The 24,429-nt window shown below is 33.9% G+C and overlaps 3 protein-coding genes across 3 annotated transcripts in view; 1 reads left to right on the top strand and 2 right to left on the bottom strand.

Annotated features, from left to right (window-relative positions):
- Nucleotides 1-23,554, bottom strand: part of CBG05672 — a gene marked incomplete at both ends in the record, with an annotated part of 28,550 nt that extends 4,996 nt beyond the window's left edge. The window contains 8 exon segments of the mRNA XM_002638574.1: nt 8,401-8,548; nt 12,716-13,102; nt 15,867-16,002; nt 16,092-16,219; nt 17,773-17,779; nt 17,784-17,898; nt 20,340-20,457; nt 23,440-23,554. Of these exon segments, the coding sequence (XP_002638620.1) occupies nt 8,401-8,548; nt 12,716-13,102; nt 15,867-16,002; nt 16,092-16,219; nt 17,773-17,779; nt 17,784-17,898; nt 20,340-20,457; nt 23,440-23,554 (1,154 nt within the window).
- Nucleotides 1,107-2,452, top strand: Cbr-str-93 (the record flags this gene model as incomplete). The annotated part of the gene is made up of 5 exons (XM_002638576.2): nt 1,107-1,371; nt 1,415-1,628; nt 1,672-1,738; nt 1,783-1,860; nt 2,051-2,452. The coding sequence occupies 5 exons, from the start codon at nt 1,107-1,109 to the stop codon at nt 2,450-2,452; spliced, it is 1,026 nt and encodes a 341-aa protein (XP_002638622.2).
- CBG05673 lies at nt 3,007-6,080 on the bottom strand (the record flags this gene model as incomplete). Its single annotated transcript, XM_002638575.1, has 11 exons — nt 3,007-3,661; nt 3,807-3,955; nt 4,006-4,147; nt 4,194-4,351; nt 4,447-4,607; nt 4,661-4,997; nt 5,041-5,139; nt 5,206-5,327; nt 5,540-5,652; nt 5,741-5,875; nt 5,923-6,080. The coding sequence occupies 11 exons, from the start codon at nt 6,078-6,080 to the stop codon at nt 3,007-3,009; spliced, it is 2,229 nt and encodes a 742-aa protein (XP_002638621.1).
- Nucleotides 23,555-24,429: the final 875 nt, after the last annotated feature.

Genomic DNA, 24,429 nt, shown 5'->3' with positions numbered 1-24,429 from the left:
GAAAATTTGGCAGACATTACTCCAGTGTGGATGAGGTGGGTTTTCTTTACTTTTAAGTGTGAACGTTTAACTGTCACTCTATAATGTTCTCCGTCTTAGAACCACCCACCACTAGACAGAATGAAGCAGTACATATATGAGATTGTCCGGAAAGAAAGTAACAATGTTTTTCATGTTCATTGAATAATGAAACCTCACTATAGTTTGCGGCAAATCATGCTCCCTATTCATGGTGATCAGTTACAATATAAGTTTACTTCATGAGTTATTTAGTTTCGCTTGTCAATGTTCAAAACACTTTTGAAATGTTCAGAAATCAAAACTTTTTTCCAGTCGAAAGATCATTTCAGATCTTCGAATTGGAGAAATCCAAAAAACAAAACTATTTAGAAAAAGCTGTTCAAGAACGTAGGTTATTCCACTTCAAAACTATAGTGATTTCTCAATTTCACAAAATGTTAACTATGATCTCATTCGTTTCATCATCTTTTTTTTCATTAATCATGAGTCTAGTCTGTTCTCATTAAAGTTTCTCATGCATGTCCTTAAAACTTCCTTAACTTTTTTTTCTTCTCTTATATCATCAAACTATTTCCTCTGTAAGTTTGAGAGTATCAAAAATTTAACGGTAAATCTAGGTATCTCAATTTTCAATTCTAACAACAGTGTTAGTAATTTGGATCAAGAACTTTTTGATTTCCAACTATTTTCTAACAAACTATTTCATGATTTCCTGTTTTTTTCCTTATAATGTATGATCTATTTATCCTCATTTTATCCTTAAAACATGATTTTGGAATCTCAATGTTTCCTTCTTGATGTCTGAGTCTTATGATTTGATAATTTTCAAAATCAGCCGTGCGGAAGTCTCAGGGGAAAAGGAAAAATATGGTTTTTGGTTTCAAAACTCTTACTTCTAATGAGAAAAAACTTCTTTTTTTTGAGGAAACATAATTTTAATAGATGTTTGATTCTCAAAGTTCCTTAAACTGAATACTTCACTATATTGAATGCCTTTTGAACCTCAGAAAGTCCGACATTCCGAACTTTCATCACAATTTTTTCATAACTCTCAATCATTCAAAACTTTCAGACTGATGCACAAAATGATATTTCTCATAATTTCGTGCTATCTCAACTCCTTTCTGGCAATTTTCACAAATTCCATTTTAATTGCTTTAATCATTCGAAAGTCTCCCCGATCCATGGGAAATTATAAATATTTGATGTTGATTTTTTCAATTTTTGGCATAGTTTTCGCTATAATCGATGGAACAAACCAGCCAATGCTTCACTTTTTCAATGGTGCTTACATAATTTTTAGCAGGAATTCTCTAGGGCTTCCAAGGAAAATTTCTTTCTGCTTTATAGGTAAACTTTTGGAATCAAAAAGTCATTTAAAAACTATTTCCAGCACTTAATTGCTCATGCTATGGAATGATTATGATGCTACTGGTTTTTCACTTTGTATATCGTTTTCTTGCCATTTGTAAACCCCACCGACTGGAAATTTTCACATTTCCGAGCTTTAATTATTTAATTGCAATTTTTTTCGTAATCAGTCTTGAATGGTGGATTGTAGCAATTTTTGTAGCTGGAGAGAATCCAGTAGTTGAAGAACACATTAGGTAAAATGGCGAGAATATTTTCAAAAAAAATCAATTATTATAGAGAGACAATGTTGACCAATTATGAATTGAATCGGGATGATTACACATATGCAAGTTCTTGGTTTTATGTGAGTTTCTTTCTCATAAGATAAATTCGAAAAAAAAATCTCAGAGAAAAAATCCAACAACTGGAGAAGATCATGCAAGTATTCCGGATTTTTTATTTTTGGCGAATCTCGGAATTATTATTGTGAGTTTCAAAAGAAGTCTTGAAAATACAACGACTAAAACATAATTTCAGTAAAAAATGCAATTCCAGAATTAAAAAAAGGCCTGAATCTTATATTTGTACAAAGTTATGGCTGAAAAATATCTTCTAAAATCAAAATATTGTTTCATATAGGATATCCAGAAATTTCCAAAACTTCTAAAATTTCCAGGCGTCTGGGTTTTCTATAATTGCGTACTGTTGGCTTCGTCTCCGTTTTGAACTCTTAAAATCCGCTCGAGATCTCACACAAGTGTCCCAGAAGACTCACGAAATGCAACGTCAGCTTTTTCGTTCTCTCATTGCTCAAACTCTATTTCCAGTTTTCCTAATGTTCATTCCAGCCGGTATATTGCTCAGCTTTCCTATTCTAAAACAAGATATGGGACCGATTGAGCTTATTATTCTACCATTAATCACCACTCAACCATTCATGGATGCTCTGGTTCCCATGTATTTCATAAGAGACTATCGGATGGAAATCATGAAATTTTTCAAAAAGTCTGGAAATCGAATTGGCAATTCCAGTCAGGATAAATCAAACACTTCTAAAGTATTTTCTTTGAGAACCTAGATAATGTATTGTTTAAATTTTTAAAATATGTTTTATTCAAAAACAATTGCTCAAAAAATAGAACAAAAATACAAGACAAATTTGAATTAAAAATCACATTTTAATATTGCAGGTTTTATAATTCTAAGAGAAGAATTGGAAGAGTGAAAAAAATTAGAGCAAAAAAAAGAAAAAGAAAAAAACACCGGATTCTGTACGATAGGAGATCATGATGGAAGGAAAAAATCCGTCTAAAAAGTTTTCAAATAACAATTTTCAATGGATTTTTTGAATTTAGAATCACAGATTTGTTTGCAAGATAATATAGTTTGAGAGGAACAGACAATATAAAATACAGTTATTCAAAGAATTTTAACTTTTTAAAAATTAAACATTTTGGGATGACTAAAAATTGAAAATGTAGAATTGGAAAATAACAATATTTGTGAATTAACAACTTCTGTGATTCGAAGTCTGGTTTTTTGATTTTTTCAAATTTCCCATTTTCTATATCGAATCAACCAAAAAAATTAATTTTGAAGCGAGTCGTGTCGAAAACAAAAAAATTCAGAGTTTTAAACTTCTTCAAAGCTTGAAATCAAAGGAGTAGTCACAGTCGCATAAATTCCTCCAGTTGGACAATTTGACAACTGATCTACTGTACATTGAGGAAGGCTTCCATTTCCAGAAGATGCTCCAGAAGACGTCGAAGAGGATGTGGAGCCAACCGAGATTCTAGGAATCGAAGCAGAGTTTTGAAGTCCGTTGGAAGATGGAGAAGTGGTAGAGATTTGAAGAGGTTCACGATGAGATTGGCTGGCATGAAGCATAGGAGATTGAGATGGGAGAGGAATGGCTGGAACCACAGTAGGAAGAACAGTACCGATTTGAGTGGATGTTGAGAAGTAGGCGTCGTTTGATGAGGTGTTGGCAGGGGCACAGCATGGCGGTCTGGTGTTCAGTGTCATCTGGAGTTCCATGATTTTTTGAGTGAGCACGTCGATTTGAGAAATGAAGTGATCTTGGGTTCTATGCATCTCCCAGAGAGTCTCATGCATATCACTGTGTAACTTCCCAACATCCAACAGTGAATTCCCTTTCTCTTGGAGCTTCCTTTGATCCCACTTGATTCGGCGAAATTCGTTGATCGAGTGGAGGAAACGACGTTGATGGTGGCGGAGACGAAGATCGTCACCCTTGTGAAGAGCCTTTTTGTACTTGTGGATAAACCTGAAATGCAGTCATTTAGTCTAGAAATCTTTTTGATTTTCTCCCTGAAGACTTTTTGAAACTTTTTCAATTTCCGAAATCTAGCTGAAAATAATCGAAAAAAATCCAAAATTTTCAAAATATACAAAAAAATTGCTAGACTTACCAAGTCTCCTGAAGCACACTGGCTGCTGCATTTTTCCGTTGATTGGTTAATTTGGAATCAGCCATAAAGTTGTTCACATGCTTCTCGGCTCTAGATAACTCTAACTTTCGAGAAATTATTGCAATTAGAGCAGATGACACTCCAGCACCCTAAAACAATATATCGTTAGCTCAATCACTGTCTATTCATCATCAATTACCACAATTCCAGTAGTAATCGAAAGGCAGCGTCCGCAGTAGGTATTTGGCACAATGTCTCCGTACCCAATAGACATAAAAGTGACCATTATAAACCACATAGAGTTGAGATAGTAGTGCTCCACGTCTAGTTGACCGTCGTATCTGGATATAATTAGCAGTAATTAGAATGATTGGATTAGATAATCACCTTTCACACTGTGTGAACATCCAAGACATGCACATCCAGTAGGATAGAGTGAAAACTATGAGGACGCGAAGTGGGTGATCGGCCATCATAGTTTTGATCACAAATCGGAAATCCATGGAGATTCGGTTGAGTGCGGCAATTGAGCGGGTGGCGGCATCCTGAATAATGTTTTGTAGTCTGTCAGGAAATTGTATCAGTATCAGTTTGATATGAATATTAATAGTTCACTCAAAAAACAATAATGCGCATTTACCTGAAACTGTTTGCTATGAAGAACCATAAATCGGCAGACGAGATAAGAGCGTAGAAACATTGGAACAGATAGAAGCACATCCACAGGTACATTGATCATTTTGACATGACGAGTGTCCGCGTTGATGTATGGCATTTTCATGAGACCATCAGAGAAGACTTCTGGAATTCCCATGTAAACTTTTTTTTCCTAAAACTACAAGAATAAGCCTAACTATTGTCTGTCTCTAACTTCATAAATTCAGTTAAAGTTTGACGATGTTTGTTTTTATTAAAAGTGCCTAAAAATCGAAATTTCTGAAAATTGTGCTTAAAACCGTAATAAATTTTCCCCGGTTCAAACTCGCCAGGAAAAGGACAAATCATACAAACGAGCACTTCAATGAGCATTTTCACAAATCGATCGGTACTAAACGCGACTCGCCAATCGTCCGCTCCACTATCAATCAGCGCAATCTTCACTTCAATCGCATGATAGTTTACCAGACAGCAGATCAGAAAAAATGTAGAGACAACACATGCGGAACGGAGGGTAACGGAAATGGGGGAAGCCTGAAAACTTGGTATTAAGTGCGTAATTAGGAAAATTTGTTACTTTTGTAACACCGGTAGAGTCAGAAAGAGCTGTAAGTTCAGAGTCGATAATGACAAGGATCAGACCAAGGACTGCAAGGAAGAGGGAGATGTCGCAGACCTGAAAGTTAGAAATTAGCGGATTTTCAAAAAAAGTTTAATTCCAAAAGCTTTTTATTGTACCCACCCGACCACATTTTTTTAACTGTGTTTTTTTCCGGTTTTGTGACCTGCTGACTAAATTTGCACATACATATTCCACTCTTCGATGAAATAAATAAATAAAATTACATGAAAATTTTTCTTCTTCTGAAATTGATAGGGCAGGTGCTAAAACCGAAGATAAATCAATTTCTTTGGAGGTTGGCTTTTTTGGCTTTCTTTCCAAACGAAAAAGTCATGTCGAACTAAGATGATGATGAATTTTTGGTGAAAAAACATCTAGGTCACACGAAAGTGAACATTGGTGTCAAAAAAATCAGAATTTAGTGCGAAATATTTTATCCAATTTCAGACTTTACTTTTTCCAGGAAACTTCCCACGATACCGATTTCTCCTAAAATCCGAACTTGCCTTATTCCGTCTGATAAACAACTGTTTCCGTAGGCGACATCTCATTTTGGCCGTGGAGTCGCTGAAAAGATAAAAAATTATAAAAAATCAAAACAAAGACATAAAAACGTTTCTAATATCTTAATTTCAAAATTTCGAAAGCTACTTACTCAAAGAAAAAGAATATTGTGTCCACTATGGTTTTTCGTGTGAAGATTCGCATCTTTTTTATGATTGAAAATATAAGAAAATATCCTTCGATTTCGAATTTCTTCGAAATATCATAAGCTTGGAGGAATGGACAACTGGGAAGTGAAAGTTCAAATATGTTTACTTTAAATTAGTTTGACACTTTTTCATCCGAAATGACCAGATGTTATGAGGAGCGAAAGCATAGCGAAAGCCTTCTGATTTCTCTGAAGCTCCGCCTATGTTTTTTAGTTCATATAGGAGAAAAATTGAGAGAGAGAGAGAGACAGAGATATAGGAATCGAAAAGAATTGTGTCCATTTTTTCAGATACAATTTCATTTTTTTTTTCAAAGTGTCTCGTGGTTTTCGACTCATTAGACACAGAAATATATTCTCATAGAGAATGTAAATTTGAGAAGGCTTGTCACGAAATGTGGATTTTTCATGTGAGTCTGAAGAAGTGAGACATCTGTTGTTCCATATTTGTGACACTCAAGAAAACTACGGGAAAAATGAAAGGATTCAAAAATGTTCTAGTTTTGATATCGCTGAAACTTTTTTTTGTTCTAAAATTCTAGAAAATTTGAAAATAAAAAACTATAGGAAATTTGAAAGGAGTTACCAGAAACTTAGAACTCAGAAACCAAAAAAGTGTGCAAATACAAAAACTTATCAGGTCAAAAATTCAATGCATTCTAAGGAACTTATAAAACTTCTGAATCTAAAACCTTCAAAAGCAATCATCTGATTCTCTCAAAAATGTTTACACCTTGAAAAAAAACCTAAAACTCGAATTACCGCCATTCATGTGGATAATAGAATACATTCAGCTCCGGGTCAGTGAGCGCTTCCTCTGATAGCATAGCTTTTCATAAATAGACAGGGAAGGAAAATGATCCAGCCGAATCCTTTTTCTCTCAGATTTTCAAGGAGAGAATCTTCTCGGGAAATATAGAAAATCGTAGAAAAAGAAGAAGAAGAAGAAGACAAAAAGTGTCAGAATTCTTTCATCGTTCCATCCAATCAATCTCCGCCCCTTTTCCCTTTCTTTTATTCAATTTTGTCAATGACACTTGTGTTGTCAGAAAGCGTCCAAGAAAAGAAATTCAGAGAAAAAGTGGAAAAAGACCAGAATGAAATTACTTTTGGAGCTGTGAGAAGATACGGGCTAAATTTGTAAACGTCAGAAAGCACTGGAAATATTTCAAACGGCACAAAAAACCCTATGAATTCTAAAAAGTTTCTATAAGTTCTAAGTATCAGAAACTGTTTTAATATTTTTAAGATCTGATGTTTCACGAGGCACTTCAAAATTCCAAAATTAAATCTCACTGAATAAATCTTGAATGATTCCGTTCATGAAGAAAATCCAAATTTTAAACCATTTTCGTCTTTTTTCAAACCATTTTCTTTTTCAAACTATTTTCGTCATCGAACCAATTTTGATATTTTTGAAAACACACAGAGAACGTACACGATCTTCCTCAAATCTCGTGTTATGCAAAACCATGGCATCAGGAGAGCGAAAATTGTAGAAATATTCCAGAAAAAAATTATAGTCATGTTTTTTTGCTTTTTGGAATAAAAAATTAGAGAACAAAATTTTTCGTTCTTGTGTGAGCAGGAAATGTGTGCTCCGTGAGAAAAAGCACGAAACCCAAAAAACAGGGTGGAGCTTCCGGAGCTCCGGGAAAAGAACTGCACCGAAATGAATTTTTGATTAGGTCCTTTCTCTTTTACGCTTAAAAAAGCCATGTTGGGAAGGAAACATCTAATTGAAATAAAGTTCACATCTTGAAACAATTTTGAACGAGAAAAACAAAATAATTGGAATAACATTTCACTTTTAGTGAAAACGACCAAAATTTTTAAATACATTCTCAAATGGATTAAAAGATTTCGTATTTTTCGTTCTAACAAAAAAATTTCTCATGAATCTAAAATTTCTTGAAAAGGTTGAAGCTGCGGGAGCACTAAGAGAAATTATGAATGCATTTCTGAAAAATAAAATAAATCCATCTTCCATCCGGCTTTTGGGAACCGGAAAAAAATTTCCAAAAAAGAAAATTTTCGAAGGAAGTTTCTACGGGCGGACCACTATTTTTATGATACCCAGAGGGATCCATGATCTAGTAAAAAAGAAAAACGGCTAGAATTTGAGTTTTGAATTTTTCGTATTCTGGATTATAGAATTTCGAAAAATCAAAGTTTCAAGGGAAAGTATGAAGAAAAATGATGTACTTAAAAAATCTACTTCACATGAAGATTCTGAGTCACTCTGGGTCTGAACTTCGTAGGAGAAAAAATGACACATTAGAGCATTTTAGAAAAAAGCCCCTAAATTATCTTTTTCAGTGTAATTTCCGTTTTCCATAAATCGAAAATGTCTCTCACATTAGTTTCTTATCTCTAGAATCTTTTAAAATCTTTGCTTCAACATGTGATGAAAAAACCAAAAAATATGCTGAGCTCAAAAAAGAGGTTAAAGTGCAGCAGAACACAATTTTTCGTTTTTTTTTATCTGATGAATGCTATGCTCATTGAAGCTGAAAAAAGCAGGAAAAAAGATTCCAAATGACGTGACTCAGAAAAACCCCTTTGTTCCCTCGCAATTTTGTTTATATGTCCTCTATAATCACCTGGAAATGGCGATTCCGTATCCACTCTGTCGTCTTCTGAATCCGGCGATTTTACGTGGAGTCTGAAGGCCAGTCGTGGCTCCAGAAGCCGAGCCTTCCTCGATTGCATCATTGTCAAAACGAACACCTCCGTTCACATAGCGATCGTCTGTAAAAACGAATGTTGATATCAGGAGTCATAATTTTTTAGAGATTCTATCTTTTTTACCTGGAAAATTTGTATAGTTTTGAATTTTGCATTTCTTAATTTTCTACCCACACCTTCAGTATATACCGTAAACACTCTAATAGTAATAAAAAACCTAAAACCTGGATACTCTATGTTAAATTCACAGAGGAAAGTTCAGCATACCGTAAACACTCTAATAGAACGTCACCTGAATTGTCAAATTTGAGCTCATGTATCTCATTTTCTGTAATCACGATAAACATTTTATTAGTTGACAATTTTTCGATCATTCAAAAAAAAAGTGAGATATATCGGCTCAATAGAACGCCATCTGGACGGTCCGGGTGGCGTTATATTAAAGTGTTTACGGTAGTTGAGATGTCTTCAATGTTCATTCATTTTCTTCAATTTTCTTTTACGTCAGATGTTTTCTAGAATCCGGAATTTCTCGAAAAATCAGAATCTAACAATTTTGACAATTCTTTTTTATTTTCACATATTACTCAAATATTTGTTGTATCCAACTCCAAAATTTTCTGACAGTGAGAGAATCCGTCAAAAATAAAAGCAAAAGATTTTCAATTCCCCAGACGGTTGGAACATAATTTTCGATCTCTATTTTTGTGGAATTTTGGGAGAACTCGAATTTTAGAACTTGTTTCTCAAAAAAAAACTATATAATGACTGGTTTTTAAAATTGGTCTGGTCTCTGAGGAATAGAGAAGACCTTCTTTTTGTTGTAGGAGAAACATTGAATCAGTGTATCAAAAAATTCAAAAATTCGCGTTAAGGAATTCAACATTTCATAAGTACAGAAGTTCCAAAGTTCAGGAAAATCAAGAAAAACAATCAAATTGGTGAAATCAAAATTTCAAACACTTGTAGATCGAAACACGGATGTTTTGGGAAAAATACCCATTTTGGGATTTCACAATCCATAGCATCCAAGTTATCGAACTTTCAGAATTTAAAATTAGAAAACTCAAAGTTACAGTTCTTCCCATATCTAAGAATGTTGCAAACCTTCTTCAATCAATATTTTTGCCTCAGAATTGAAACACAATCCAAAGATGAGTGCTTGTAGTTTTATCATATATTCTGACAATACCGAAGATTAGCAATCAGGTTACCACGAAAATTTCTTTCTGGTTGCCACAAACCAAAGAGAAAGAACAGAAATGACCGAATCTCAAGAAAAACAAGAGAGGAAGAGGACAAGAAATGAGCTGAAAAGTAGGCGGAGTTTGAGCTAGGGGAGGCCGGCGGCTGAGTTGCTGCCGAGTAGCGGGCGGGCACCCAGCCGTTTTTAATTACAGAAAAAGGCACCGGGTTTAGGAGAAATAGTTTAGGAAATAGAGAGATTCTAGACAATAAAATGGGCGATTAATTTCTGGACAATGACCGAGAGGCCCATTTTTTTCAACTTGAGTTTCTTGGTAAAACAAAAAAAAAGTGGCGAAATAGAACACATTTAAATTTTATAGAATTCTGCTATTTGGGTCAAAACGTTTCTCTGACCAAAAATTGAGAATTGTACACCCCCTATTTCTCATGCATATTCATTTCAAAATTTATCGAGGGTATTATTGGATGAACTAAAAAGACTAAAAATTGTAAAAAGGGACATTTTGAATACATTTGAAAAATATTATTTTGGAAAAGAAGTTTACTCTTTTTTCAAATAGAACCCTAGATAAATATGAAATTAGGCGGTTCACTTTTGAGAGATTTTTTTCCAAGAAAAAACCAGGTGCAAAAGTGCCAAGTTTTGAAATTGAATCAGTTTTCGTCGGAAATCGAATTTTCTAGAAATTACAAGTTGATATATTTCTGTAGTATTAATAATTTAATTTCGGAAGAAAAACTCAAAAAATGGGGGAAAAATGTTGTGATGGTTTTTTTTTAAAACAAACTTAGGAAAAATCATACTTGCGACCGGGCCTTTGCCGGGCCTTCCTGGGATCCTAGTTTCTTTTAGAATCAACATTTTCAGATCAACTAAATTTGATATGATAGAACATGACGAGTGCTACAAAATGATATTATTTGAAAAACTATGTCTTGTCTATGAACACGGTTACAGACAAAAACTGAGGCCCGGTCCGGGCCCACGCTACAAGCCTCGGCCACTTTATGACTTGTAACTTTGTTCATAGACAAGAAACAATTTTCCAAATAGAATCATTTTGTAGCATTCATTCTATCGTATCTAATTAATTTGGTCTAAGAATTTTTGATTCAAAAAGAAACTATGGCAAGGCCCGTGAAGGGCCCGGCAAAGGCGCGGTTGCAAGTATAGAAGTTTCAGAATTGAAAAAACACGGTTCACCAGGTTTTTTTTTCAATTTTGCACATTTTTTAATTTTCTACACACACCTTCAGTATATATTGAAATGTTAGAAATGATATTCTGGAATTCCAATTCAGAAATTCGGTAATACTTCAAAATTCTTAAAAACAATGCTCACATATAATTTGTGTTAATTAATTAGAAAAATCGAGATTTTGTAAATTTTCAGTTTTAGCCCTCTAACTATTGAGCTATCGGGCCTTTCTAGAAAATAACTTTGAAAACGTGAGAAAACCCTATAAAAATACATTCTTTGCCCCTCGAATAAGCCTAATTGAACCCCGCTAAACAAATCTCCGTAAACAGAAGACAACTTTTTCCAGGAAAAACGGAAAGAGGACGTGATTTTTATCTCAGTGGCACAGAAAAAAGAAGATTCTGCAGAGGTAATGGTGCGGAAATTGCTCATTATGGTGAATAAAAAATTAGGATTTTCTATAAAGATTCTAGATTTTTACGATTTCGAAAGTTCTGAAAAAATCGAAAAAAAAATTTGCGCCTTCATGAAAAAGAACATTTGAACTAACAATGCTATATTTCCTTACTATTGGTCCCTTTTTTTAAATCCCGTCTTTCTTCGAAATGACGCCGCCGTCAAGACTACCCTCTTCCAGGATTAACCCCAAAGTATTACAAATTTCTGGTGGTTCCTATTTTTTTTGTTTCCCAAATTCATTTTTGTTGAGTTTTTTGTTGAGTAATCGTTATTGTGGAGAACACTAAAACATTCTTACAATTAGTTGCGCAGAATGATCTAATTTCCAACAAGAATCAGATTTTTGTGCAATTTTCAGGATTCCAGGATTCAAAGAATTCTTCAAAGCAAAGTGTACTTGAAACTATCTTCTAAAAGTTACCTGATAAATTGCGCTCCATGCAAAGAAAGACGGAGTATTCAGGACTCAAAAATAAAGATATATGTATGTTATTTCATAGTGATTTTCAGGTCTGCACTTCACAATTCAAAAACTGCGAAACTGTAAACTTATGAACAAAGATTGTATTTGATGTTAAATTGTATTTGATGTTAAATTTTTGGCTCTCAACCTTCATCAAACTCAAGTTTTTGATGCAAAATGAAAACAGAAGGAGATTTCAAGAGCTAAAAATGATATGACATATAAATATTTCGAAAAAATCTATACTGGATAATGAAGACAAGTAAACAACCTTGGTTGACATGCCCGCCAAGATCAACTAGGCCGTAACGAGTTCTGTTCATTCAGGCAAATATTTGAAGTCTGAACATTTAGAATTATATTGAATGTAAAACTTCCAAAAACCTAAAAGTAGTGTGAAACACTTCAAGACATGAACTTCTTTCCGTCACACTGTAGGCGATTTAAATATTCGTGTAATTTTACTCTGTCAAGTATTTCCTCAAAGTTAGCTAAACACCCTGAAAAAATAGGTTCTGAAAATGAGCTACAGGTCGATCAGAGAAGCTGAACAGCATACATTATACCTTCTTCGTCAGTATGACAAGCCTCTCCTCACGGTGATACTTCAAGCCATTTCGAAGAAAAAGTTACACCTCTTCCGATGTCCTCCTTATTATTTTTGCTATTAGGTGTGGCTTTTTTTACAGATGGAGTTAATAGCTGAGTGGAATTTCTCTCTTTTTTTTTGAATTTTCAATTCTAGACACTTTCCATTCCATATTCACATGACGTGCTAGATAGTGTTCATGAATAAACAAAATAATGGAGAGGAAGGAGCGAACTATCAGGTTTCACTTTTTTGCGTTGTGGCTTAAAGTGACCAAAAAAAAGCATATATACATATATTTGACTTACATGGATTAGTAAAAATATGAATAATTTGTTTAGGATCGCTTCTAATCACTCTCCGTCTCGTACTACTCCTTCGAAGCGGCCCGTCAAATGTCGAGAACCTTCTGGAATCAAATTGCGATAAGGCCATAAGGGCGGTAGATCCAGGCGCCAAGGTGCTTCTTCTAGGCGGTGCCACGTGGCAACTGGTTTTTCTCGCGGAAGACATCGATGGTGACGTTCCATTGCTCAGCTCGCTGGGCCGTCGACGCGACGACTTCTTCTGACTCATTGTACGTGTTCGCCGTCGATGTGAGCCGCGAGAGAAATCGTTGTGCTCGGCGAGCTTTGATTCGGGGGGACAGCCATGCAGGTCGAGCGAAAGCTGTTGAGGCGGAATCGTCGGGTTCAGTTTGAATTATTATGGACGTGGTGATGGTGAAAAGATCTCAGGTTACTGGAGAATATTGACCTGGTTTCAAAAAACGAGGCAGGTTTTTGGCGGGTAATTTAAGTCTGGAATGAATAGAAGATAAGAGGTGAAAGAATACAAAAAAAGGTGACGTGAAATATTAAAATGAGCAAGAAAATATGTTTGGTGAACCGAATAGGAGATACCTAGAGAACTGGTAGAATTGAAAATTTGGACTAAATTTGAATTCAATCTCAAATGGGTGAAAAATCGCACAGTGTGATAGACACTTTGAGAAAATCGAAAACAGGAAAAAGTCCAATTTTTCGAAAACTGACTAAACAGTAATTTAGGGTGAAAAATTTTACAGAGAAGGTAGTTTAGCTTATCTCATGACAATTCAAAAATATTTAATTTTTTGTATTTTTAGCAGATAAATTTTCAGAAAAATTATTTACAATACTGAACAAGTCTAGCGACCTACTTACAAATAACAAGTTAGGTGCAGACAATTTTAATTTCAAGTTTAAGGAAAACAACGAGTAATTTGAAGTGACTGGAGCATTCTAGTCTTATAACTGGATTAGGAAAATGTTTGATACAAGAGTTTAACATAACAATGCTTTTTCAAAACACCGCCGCTTTTTCAAAAAGCAAATTGAGTTCAAACCTCTTTTAACAGTTCTATAACTTAGTGTAACAATTATATGGCTATAAGTAGAAAATTACAGAAGGTGGGAGGACTTAACTATATATAAGTGGGAAACTGGAAGGAAGAGGAGTGAAAAAAAACGGAAGAAGAAGCACCAGAAGAAGAAGCGTCCCGTTGGTTGCGTGTGTGCAGTGGTATGCACACACAACTGAGTGCTCTTCTTCTTTCTTCTCTTCTAGTCCACCGCTTCTCGAATATCACCTCATTCCCTCACTATCCCCTTTACCCTTTTTTTCAAAAAAATAGAAAATAGTAGGAAGCTCCGCCCAGTTTTAATAGAGGATTTATTGTCATATATTGCTGTGGTAGACCAGAGGATCATATGAAAATATAACTTTTTTAGGATCAAGACTCTCACAAAAAGGTCCTTCGAGAAAGACTCAAAAATAGTAAGGCCTCCTGTAGTAAAAGAACTCCTAAAACTGTATCGTCAACATTTCGTGAAATTGAAGTTTTCTTTTTAGTTGAAGTTCTCTACAAGTTTTAGAACAAGAGTTCACTGAATTCTATGGAAGCGATTGTTTTGAAAAAAAAGGTCTAAAAAAAGGTCCAAAGAAGGCCAATCATCGGTCTTAGAACCAAAAAAGAATTTTGAAAATTACCAGAAATTTCTTCGAGAATCTAAGTAAGCAGCTTTTGAATGGTTATACCGTGAAACCTGTATTAGAAGGGCCCCCCACACTGTCAAGTTTGAGCTCAATTATCACAGCCCTGTAAGGGATATCAAAAATGTGTCAACTGATAAAATGTAAAGGATATTATTATAAACAATTTATTGGTTAAATTTTTTATATCTTTATCAGGAACCGAGATAAATTGGCTCAAAGTTAAAATTAGAGGGCCCTTCCATTACAGGTTTTACGATATTCATAACTAAGATCTTTAAGTTGTTTCAATAATCAAATGAACTGAGGAAAAATCCAGTGACATATCAAAGTATAATATCACATGCGCCTTTAACAGGAGATGGATTCCAAGGCCAAGAAAAAAAAGAGAAAAGGCGAAACGAGGAGAGAAAGCAGAAGTAATCTTATCAGGATTATTGACTCGGTGCCGGGGCGGTTCTGATTATCAGGGAAAGCGAGACGTATGCCCAGAAAAAAAGAGATTTCTTTTCTTTTCCCCCTATTCTCTATAATTTTTTTTTGAACAAAAAAGACATTTTTTTCAGGATGTTTTTTCAGGATTATGCGATTTCTTTTCAGGATGATTAATTCTAAGAAGTTTTTTTCCTGAAAAAAAAACTGAAATTTGAATTTCAATCAATCTTTTTCTTGAAAAAAACCTGCAGAAGCTCAAGAAGAAAGTGTTCATGGTGAAATAGACTAAACGGAATTTCATCCTGATAGTGAGGAAAGGATCAATAAAGGAAATGAAAGGATTATGAAAAAGAAAACCTTGTGGTTCTTAAACTGATAGATATTTTGTTTTTTTTTCTTTATTCACATCATGAACAATTAAAAACAAAAAAACACAAGGAAAAAAATTACAAAAGATAAAACTTCTTTTCGGAGACACGAAGAAAGTGTAATCTGTGTCTCCGAATCTAAAATATTTCCTTAGTGCCATTATCCCTTTCTGAAAAAAGGAGAAACGGATTATCCCTTCTTCTTCTTCTCCTTATTTTTTCTTATTTGTCGTGAAGTGTTACGTTTGTATAAAAAGTGTAAAAGGATGTGCAGGAGAAATAGAGATAGATTGAACAGGAGATAACATAAAAATATCCTTTAGAAGTGTTCTTCTGGGACCTGGAGGGTCCCACAGAAAAGCTCTAAAACACAAAAGAAAATATCAGACTGAACATTTGAAAATTTTGAAGTATATTGTTCAATATTTTTAAAACATGATTTTACATTTTAAAAAACATGACGCGCTATTCAGGAAAATTCCGCAATTATCCCAAGACTAAGAAATCGAATTTTCGTATTATCAAGGTCCATTTTCCGGTTTTGGAGCTCATCTTGAACTCCTTAGTTTACACTGTATAATGTACAGAAAACCCTTCAATGAGATTGAAAGATTTTTTAAGTTTGAAAAGTTCCCAAACTAACCAGCTTTTGTCTCATCATCAGTCGCCATTTCAACATTGACATTTGGTGTGGATTCGCGACGCGGCAAAAAACGAGCGGTAAGAAGGCTCCGGAATTGTTGAGTGTACCCAGAAACACGGAGAATATCTGAGGAGACCTGAAAAGTTATTTTTTAATCGTTAACATAGTTGTTTTGAGTATTCCATCGTAAATAATTTTCAAACACATTAATTGATTATAGCTCACCGAATACATGGAAAAAGCCCTATCCCTCCCCTCATCTTTCTTCTCTCCAGTAGCCACTGACAGTGACCCATTTTTCGAGCCTAAAACCCGTTTTGGTGGCTCCGTTTTTCTTCGATTCAATGGTGAATCTGTTGGTGAGTTCATCAGACGTTCTGAATTCTTTTTGGATGACAAAAATGCAGACAACTAAGAAAAAAGCAGAAGAACGGAAGAACAAAAAAGTGTCGTCAGTTTTTTTTTCGCTTCTCGAAAAGGTGGCAAAAACGCGAGAAAAGCGGACGGGACACAAAGTAAATTTGAATAAAGGAAATCATATTTTCACACTTCCAGAAGAAACTAAAGAAAGAAAAAAGACAAAAAGTTGAGAATGAAAAAGTTTAGAGGAGAACAACTTTTTTCGAGTCCTTTTTGTTCAACAGCTGAAAGTCTGATAAAAAATAATTAAATTTGGTAGATTTCAGGTGAGTATTAAAACTTTGAGAAGTTAGAAAACATTATCAAAGATTCACAAATCTCTGAAAATCTGAGAAAACCAGGAAATTTGAAGTTATTGCAAAAAACGGCTAATATTTTTCTAGTATTCGAAGAATTCAAAATTCAAGATGACTAAATCTGTCAGTTATTGCATTTTCCATTCTCAAAATATTTTTAAAAAAAGTGTCCAAGCTATCAAGAATTTTCGGGAAAAATTGGGACAACGAAAATGAGAATGAGAAAAAACGAGGAAATTGGTTCAATTTATTTTTCATGTCTTTCTCCGGATGCTCCAATTTTTCAGCTCTCAAATTTCCAAACACGACGTCTTCAACCGAAGGACACTAATTACCTCACGCAAAATTTTCATGTTGGCCTGAATGATCAAATAATGGGAAAAAAGGAAACATTGAGCCTTATTCGAATCTTAAGGAGCATTCAAAATAAAATCAATGAGCTCGGTGAACCGAAAGAAAAGTGGTGGTAAAAAACTTTGTCTTACTTTTAGGGAAAAAAATATTAGTTTTTGAGGAGGGCAGAGTTTGGGTGAGAGCAAATAAAATTTTCTTTTACTCAGTGAAGGCTAGAAGTGTTACTTTAAAAGGGATAAATTGTTAAAAATCGAATTCTTTAGTCTTATCGTAACTTTTGATTTTCAGTCTGAAGATGATACTATTTCATTTCGTATCAGTTATACATGGGCGGTCTTGTTGACCAAGGTCCTTTAGCATTTTTGTTTGTAACTCCACAGAATTCGCAGTTAAATTTGAATAATGTAGAACTCAAAAAAATGTATTCAAAAAACTAAGTAACTTGAATCCCGAATGGAAAGGTGAAGTTACTGTATTGGACAAACTTCCTTGCCCTTCTAGCTCATAACTATTTTCAGAATGGATATTGCAAAATGACATAAAACATGGTTACATAGGTTTGTTAGATCCATACTTTACACGAAAAGGGCTTAGTGGTCATGACTGAATAAACGCTTTCAGCATGTAAAGCTTAGAGCCTCCCGCTCGGTCCAGGTTCAGATCAAACATTGATAACTTTATTATCATGAGCGCATATGTGAAATACATCATTATTTTAATTCCTTGTTTTTTTTAATCATTATAATGAGTTTGACTCACTCTGCCTTCTGCAATTTATATATAATTTCGTAGTTAACTAATTTAAAAATTCTATTCACTTCTCAGTTAATTTCCACCTGAAATTCTAATTTCTCACCTGAGCAATCGGGTTATCAAAACGATCGTGTCGATCCTCATCGGATGTGTGGAACTCGCAACTTCTCCCTTGCCGACGATCCAGTGGAGCCGGAATTGATGTAGACCTTTAATTACAGTAATTATAAACATCGACAAACATTTTTTCAGTCGATAATATTTTCTTAATCTTACCGACATCTCCCGGTGTTGGGCAATTTTTTTTTACAAAGTCGGAACGAACGTCCCATTGATTTTTTTTGCTAGATTAGTTTCTTTTTCAAAATGAGCTGAAGAAGAAAGTGTTGTGAATAATAATGAAAAGTTGATCCAAAATATAAAAAAAATTGTTAGGCTCCGCCCATTTTGATATGATAAGTGATGTCAGAAAGGTTGAGGAGCAAAGGAAATTAGATTTGTGTCCGTCCGGAAATTAATAAAATTGGTATGGACATTTTTCATTTTGTACTTAGTCCGAAAATAGATTTTTGGGTGGAGCTCTGGTTGTTATTGAGAGTGAGATTGATAGTGAAAGAGAAATGGGTAGATAGTAGAGTGATGTTTGAAGCCAGATTTACGCTGAATCGTCAAGGTTAATCCTTTGAATCAAATTCTTACCTTATTAGTTAAATTATGTGTTGTTACAAATAAATTTAGTTAGGTTAAAATGTGTATTTCCTGATTTTCGTCAATTATTGGTCATTAGCCAGCTTTTTTTCTAAATTCGACACTGGTTTTCAACATTTCAACTCGATTTTCTCACAATTTTCGGCACGAATACGTGTGCAAAATAGTATCCGAATATTTTGGCATTCTTGGAGACCGTCGTTGAAATGCCCCAGGTTTCGGAAGAGGTCGCATTGGATACGCATCCTCAGATGAGACATCTGATGATGACGCCCACGGCATCTGGAGATTCAAAATGATGTGACGAAATTCTGAGAAGAGTACAAAATAGAGGATCATTGAGGTTTTCTAGAGATACAAAAGTTTGTTATTCTCTGATGAGAAATATTGAAATTCAGAGTTTGGTGGTGGCAAGTGGTCAAAACAAAACTGAAAATACAAAAAATTGAATTCGGTGATTTTAGGGAAAAATGAATAGCAAAAGGAAGGTTCTTGATATGAGGGACTTGCAAAATTTAGAAAAAAAAGAAGCTCACATTTCCGTAAATCAGTAATTTCTAAATTTTATGAACTCAGTCATGAAATCTAAATGTTCAGAAAACTTGGAATTGAGAAGTTTGAATCAATCAGATACTCCCAAAAGCAAAAAATGTCAGAAATCAAAATTGCATTTTCTAGCTCAAGGATATATTTTCAGATCAAATGCCATCGAGAACAAAGAAAAAGAAAAAGAAATGTGGCAATTTTGAAAAGCCGGATAAATTTCTGGCAGGATATCTTCAAATTTTAGGGGATAAGAAAAAAAAAGAAGAACACACATAAAAATTCGGAGTTGAATGACTTTTCTGGAAGCCTTCCATGCCCGTTTTTATAGCCTCAATTTTCTACTGTTCTTCTTCTATTTTTTTCTGTTCTTTCATTTTTTTTCCAGAAGCTTTCTCAGAAATAGAATCTAAAAATGAATGTGAGCAAAAATGTTGAAATTTGACACCTTCCTCTAACCAAAATGGTGATGATAGATTGCGTGTCTGTTGTGTTTTTTGTAAGATAGAGATAATGCAAAAAATAACAACAGATGTTGTGAAAAGTTATAATGAGACATTTTTTTAGAATATAAGTTTCAAAACTTGTCTGGAACGTAAGAGAAAATGCCAGATTGAAGAGTAATGATACAAAAATGCAGAATTCAAATTCATGAACTACAATTTTCGGAATAGAAACATCGATTTTGGTGTTGAAAATATTTTGACTTTTGTGATTTCCTGAAGTGTTTAATCAAATTTTAAATTCGTACAATATTTTTAAAAAAACAGACAAATCAAGTTTTTCTAAATTTCTGTATTTTCCCAGAATCTCTGATTTTTAAAAAATGAAATGTTCCCTAACTTTTTGAAGATACCTGGAATTTCTGAGAAATGTCGATTCATTAAGAATTCAATTTTCGAAAAACATGGCAAAAAACATGGGTAATTGAGCATGTCTCGTTGGTAAAATGGAAAAGTTTCAGAAAATTCTAAAATTTCAGAATATCAGAACGGCTCGTGCTAAAATATTCGGATCAATAAATAGGAAGAAATTTGCTGCTGTGGTATGAAATAAAATTATGCAATGCAAATTGACTTATTGACTTCTCCACGGAGAGAGGGAATTTCAGACTTTTAGGGCACAAGCCGAAAATTGCACTGAAAAATTGTCAATTCCGTGGCGTCAGTCAGCAGCAAAGCCAATTTTCTTGCGGCTCAATTATTCCACCTGTTTTTCTTCTCTAATTCTCTCACTTCTTCTGATCTCTATCTCTCTCTCCACATTTGTTCCCGGAAAAAACCTATTGGCATCAGAAACCAGATTCTCACAACCTTCAAATTTTTCTCAACCCCAGGTGACAATTTTTTGCCGTGGAAAATTTAAAGACAGAATGTTCAATGATAAGAATATTACTCACCCGAATCTTGGAGTACACGTGGACACGGTATGTCCTTTGACAAGGACTCGACTTGGTGATACCGTTGATTTTTGACCGGTTATCGGAATGGTGGAGAGGGAGCTCGAGAGGGTGTTGCCTGAAAAAATTCTAGTTGGTTTGGTAGATCATTACTATTTTAAATTTGACTTTTTTTGACTGTTAATTGTAAAATTAAAAAAAACCTCTGCATAACAAATGAAGACCAACTTCAACGTTTTCAACTAAATGATAACCTATTGGAGTTTCGAGACATATTCTAGGTTTTTTAGCTAGTTTTCAGTTATTTTCAGATATTCGGTGACCAACTAGATTTAAATTTGCCTTACTAGTACAACTTTTTCGACTGTCACTCTGCACATTTCTGGTTCTTATCAGCCGACTTCTTTTTCTTCGCGTCTCATGAGACAAAGACACTTGAAGACTTGGACGATCGGTAGAATAACGACGATGACGTGGCGACGCTCCATCGGATGAGCATTTTGTAATACGTGGAATTCTATGAGTAGGGGGAGGAGCCGGAGCCATACTAGAGTTGAGAAGTTGGTGATAACGATAATCATTGGCACGATTTCGAAAGATATTTTGGATGGATAACGGGGAGTACATATTGAAATAGAGAAAAAATATGAGCAATACTTTGAAGGAATAAGAACAAAGAATGTTTTGGTAGAAAATTTTGGAGAAAGTTAATCCAAGAATTTGATTTGAAAAACTGAATTCCAGAGATTACGCTATACAAAAAGCATTGCGAGAATGTAAAGAAAAACATAGCACTCAAATATACGAATAAATTTAATTTAGAAATTTTTGAAAGTTAATCTTGAAAAAAATAATGAAAAGAATCTATCATGTTTCGGGAAAAAATAGAAAAAATATTTTCAAAACCGAAACCGAGAAACATCTTTCGAAAACTCGAAAAACAAAGAAATTGCCGTTCAGAAATGCTGGAAAGACTTTGATTTACCGTAAAACCTGTAATAGAAGAGCTCCTTAATTTCAGACTTTGTGCCAATTTATCTCGGTTCCTGGTAAAGATATAAAAAAGTTATCAACGGATAAATTGTTCATCATTATACCTATCCTATGCATTTTATCAGGTGACACATTTTTGATATCTCCCATAGGAGCTGAAATAATTGATCAAACTTGACAGTATGGGGGACCTTCTATTACAGTATCAGAAAAACGCGGAAACAAGTATAACTCATCCATTTCTCGAACAGAAAAATGAGAAATTATGAGAAAACGGGAGGAACCGGGTGGAAGAATAAAAAAGCGTGAGACATGAGGATGAGGAAAAAGCCCGGATTATGACACCCTTTCATAGCTTTCATATGCTGTCAGCTTAGTATTCACTACCCTAGTTTCTAACAACTTTTTTAGATTCCTAGAGAAAAAAATAAATGAAAAATGTTTTCAGAAACTTTGAAATACAATAAAAAAGTAGACCCTATTTTTCAAAAAATCATGAATTCAGTTGTTCTGGAATTTCAACCAGAAATGGGTTTTGATCAGAAATCTCTGATACTCGTGACTATATAAGTCTACAAAAAAAAAATACAAAAATTGTCTCAGGAAATCTTTGTCTGAAAATCCTATAACTAGAAAATGTATAGATATTTTTTAGATGGATTTACTTATTCATAAAATATTTTGGATGACTCTCTTTTTTTGTAAAGAACAAGAGAATTTATTGTGCAAATGTATAAAGTTTCATTTTTATTCAAAAACTGATACGATTTTTTTACAAAGAATTTTTAGGTCACGCGATGCATTGAAATATCCGGTTACGATTCATTAGAACTAATGAATTTTAGGGAAAAGAAAAAAAATCACTTTTTAGAAAACATTTGTGCATGCTTCTCGGAATTTTAGGTTTTCAAAAATTCTGCGAATTCCAAATTTCAAAACTTGTTTGAAAAACTTTTTATAACAGGAAATTGAGCCTTGAAAAAAATCAATTTCCGAAATTTCTGAAAATCCGGAAATTATAAATGAAAGTTTATCGCTAATTTTTTTTTGAAAAGTGTGTCAAAAATGCATAGCTTTCATACCAAAATCAGTTATGTAATGAAAGTGAGGCTGGAAAATTTGTTAGTTGTACACATCCCATTTATGAAATCAAAAAGTGAGAAAAAATTGCACAATTGAAAAAAAATTGTTGAACACAAAGCAATCCAATATAGTAGTTTTCAAAAATGTTGTGGCCTCTTTTCGAATGAAAATGTGTCTGAAAATTCCAAAAATGTTTTCAGTGTTCTATTTTGGCTTCACGTATGAATGAAGAGAAGAAAGAATGAGGCGGAACCTAAAAATTTTATGTACTGGCTCATGATGATCAAAAAGTCATTGTGTAAGAACATAAATTAGTAGTGCAGACAAAGAAAAGAGCGTATGCGTGTTTTGTCTGAATATCTGATGAACAGAAATAGTGCTTTGGGTATCAGGAATAGAAGAAAAATGGCATTGGTGTTGTTATTGATTCTGGTTTGAATGGAAAAGTAAATTTTCATGCTGGTTTGAGCGAAAGCACAATCAAAGCTCTCGCTGAAAAATGAAGTACTCCATTTCAAAAATTTTTTAAAGTTTCCAAAAAACTTCCAGTTTTTCAATATTTCGAAGAACACAAAAGTTTCTGTAACTTCGAAATTGAGTTATTACGAACGAACTCAAATATTACCTTTTTCGCCTACCCTCCAAACAACTTCGAAATACTTTTTGATTTACAGATAAGTTTTTCGTTTTCAGATTCTTTTCTTATTTTTACTGGGAATTCAACCAGGAAATTCTCCAAACATCACATTCTTTGTAGCTCGCAAAGAAAATTTTTATGGCAACAATTCAATTTTTGGTAAAACAAAAATCGTGGTGAAAATGTGATTTTTCCATTCACATTATCTTCAAAATACACAAAATAGGATAACAAAACAAATAGGTTATTTTTAGAAATCTTCTCGTCAAATCTATGAAATTACACCTGCACTAACAGTCTTCGAGGTAAATTATATTTTTAAAAATTGTTTTTACCTTTTCTACTAGAGATTAATGTTCTGAATGTTATCTTTAAAAAATTACTCACCACTTGTCGCCTCGGTTTCCGCTGACAGTCTACTATGACTGTGGCTATTGAGTTGTGGCGTCAGAAATGGAATCCTATCATCCATGTGACAATAGGACGATGCTCGAACTCGCATTAACTGGAATAAATGTAATTAAAAAAGGAAACGATGTGTATTTCAAATGGATATAGTTGGAAGAGTGAACCTAATTTTATATAAAAAATATATTCAAAAAATAGGTCAAATAGAAAATTTGAGGAGCATATTTAACAAATGATGACTCATTTTTCCATGTGTTCCAAAAAACTTTCGTAGGGGAAAAAGTTGAGAAGGCTGAGAAAAAGAAGAGTCAAAAGTTTAATTTTCGAAAGTTTCATTTCATTTCCCAACATTTTCTTTTGTTTAACGTAATCTTCAAAACGTTTTGGGCTTTTTTGTTTGTCTTGACACCTATAAAATGGAAAATTTCAGAAAAATATTTCCTTGCTTCTGATCTGCAAATATCTGCTTACAGGGGCTTTTCAAAACTTTATGCATTTAAGAACTTAAAGTTTTGATATAAAATAAGTCAAGTGGTATGAAAAAAAATGGAAGAAAAAAGGGAAGAGCATTGGAAAAAAAAGAACTTGGACGCACTTACTCAATTAAGTTAGCCGCAATTTTTCTCCAATTTTTTCTTTCCGTTTTTTCCCGTTTATATACTTTTTCTCTACTTTTTCAGATAGACATCTGCTACATAAAAAAAAATATTTTTTTCATTTGTCTACATTCAAAAAAAAAGTAGAAGGCACCTTTTTGGCACATGCTGGGGAACAATTAATGAGGAAAATTATAAGTGAAAAAAAAGAGATGGAGAGTTTTGGAATTGACGTTTTGGAAAGTTGAGAACCAAAAATTAATCGAAAAGCGCAAAATTTTGTGTGCAAATATAGAAAATTATTAGAGTTTTCTCTCTGATTCAATTAGGCTAAAGCAAGTCAAACATGTTTGATCTGTAAGTTTTCAGAAAA

The sequence above is a fragment of the Caenorhabditis briggsae genome, assembly GCF_000004555.2.
Source record: "Caenorhabditis briggsae complete genome, chrV, whole genome shotgun sequence".
NCBI classification, from domain to species: domain Eukaryota; kingdom Metazoa; phylum Nematoda; class Chromadorea; order Rhabditida; family Rhabditidae; genus Caenorhabditis; species Caenorhabditis briggsae.
Note: the sequence above shows the minus strand (reverse complement) of the source record. Positions and strands in the feature narration are given on the sequence as shown.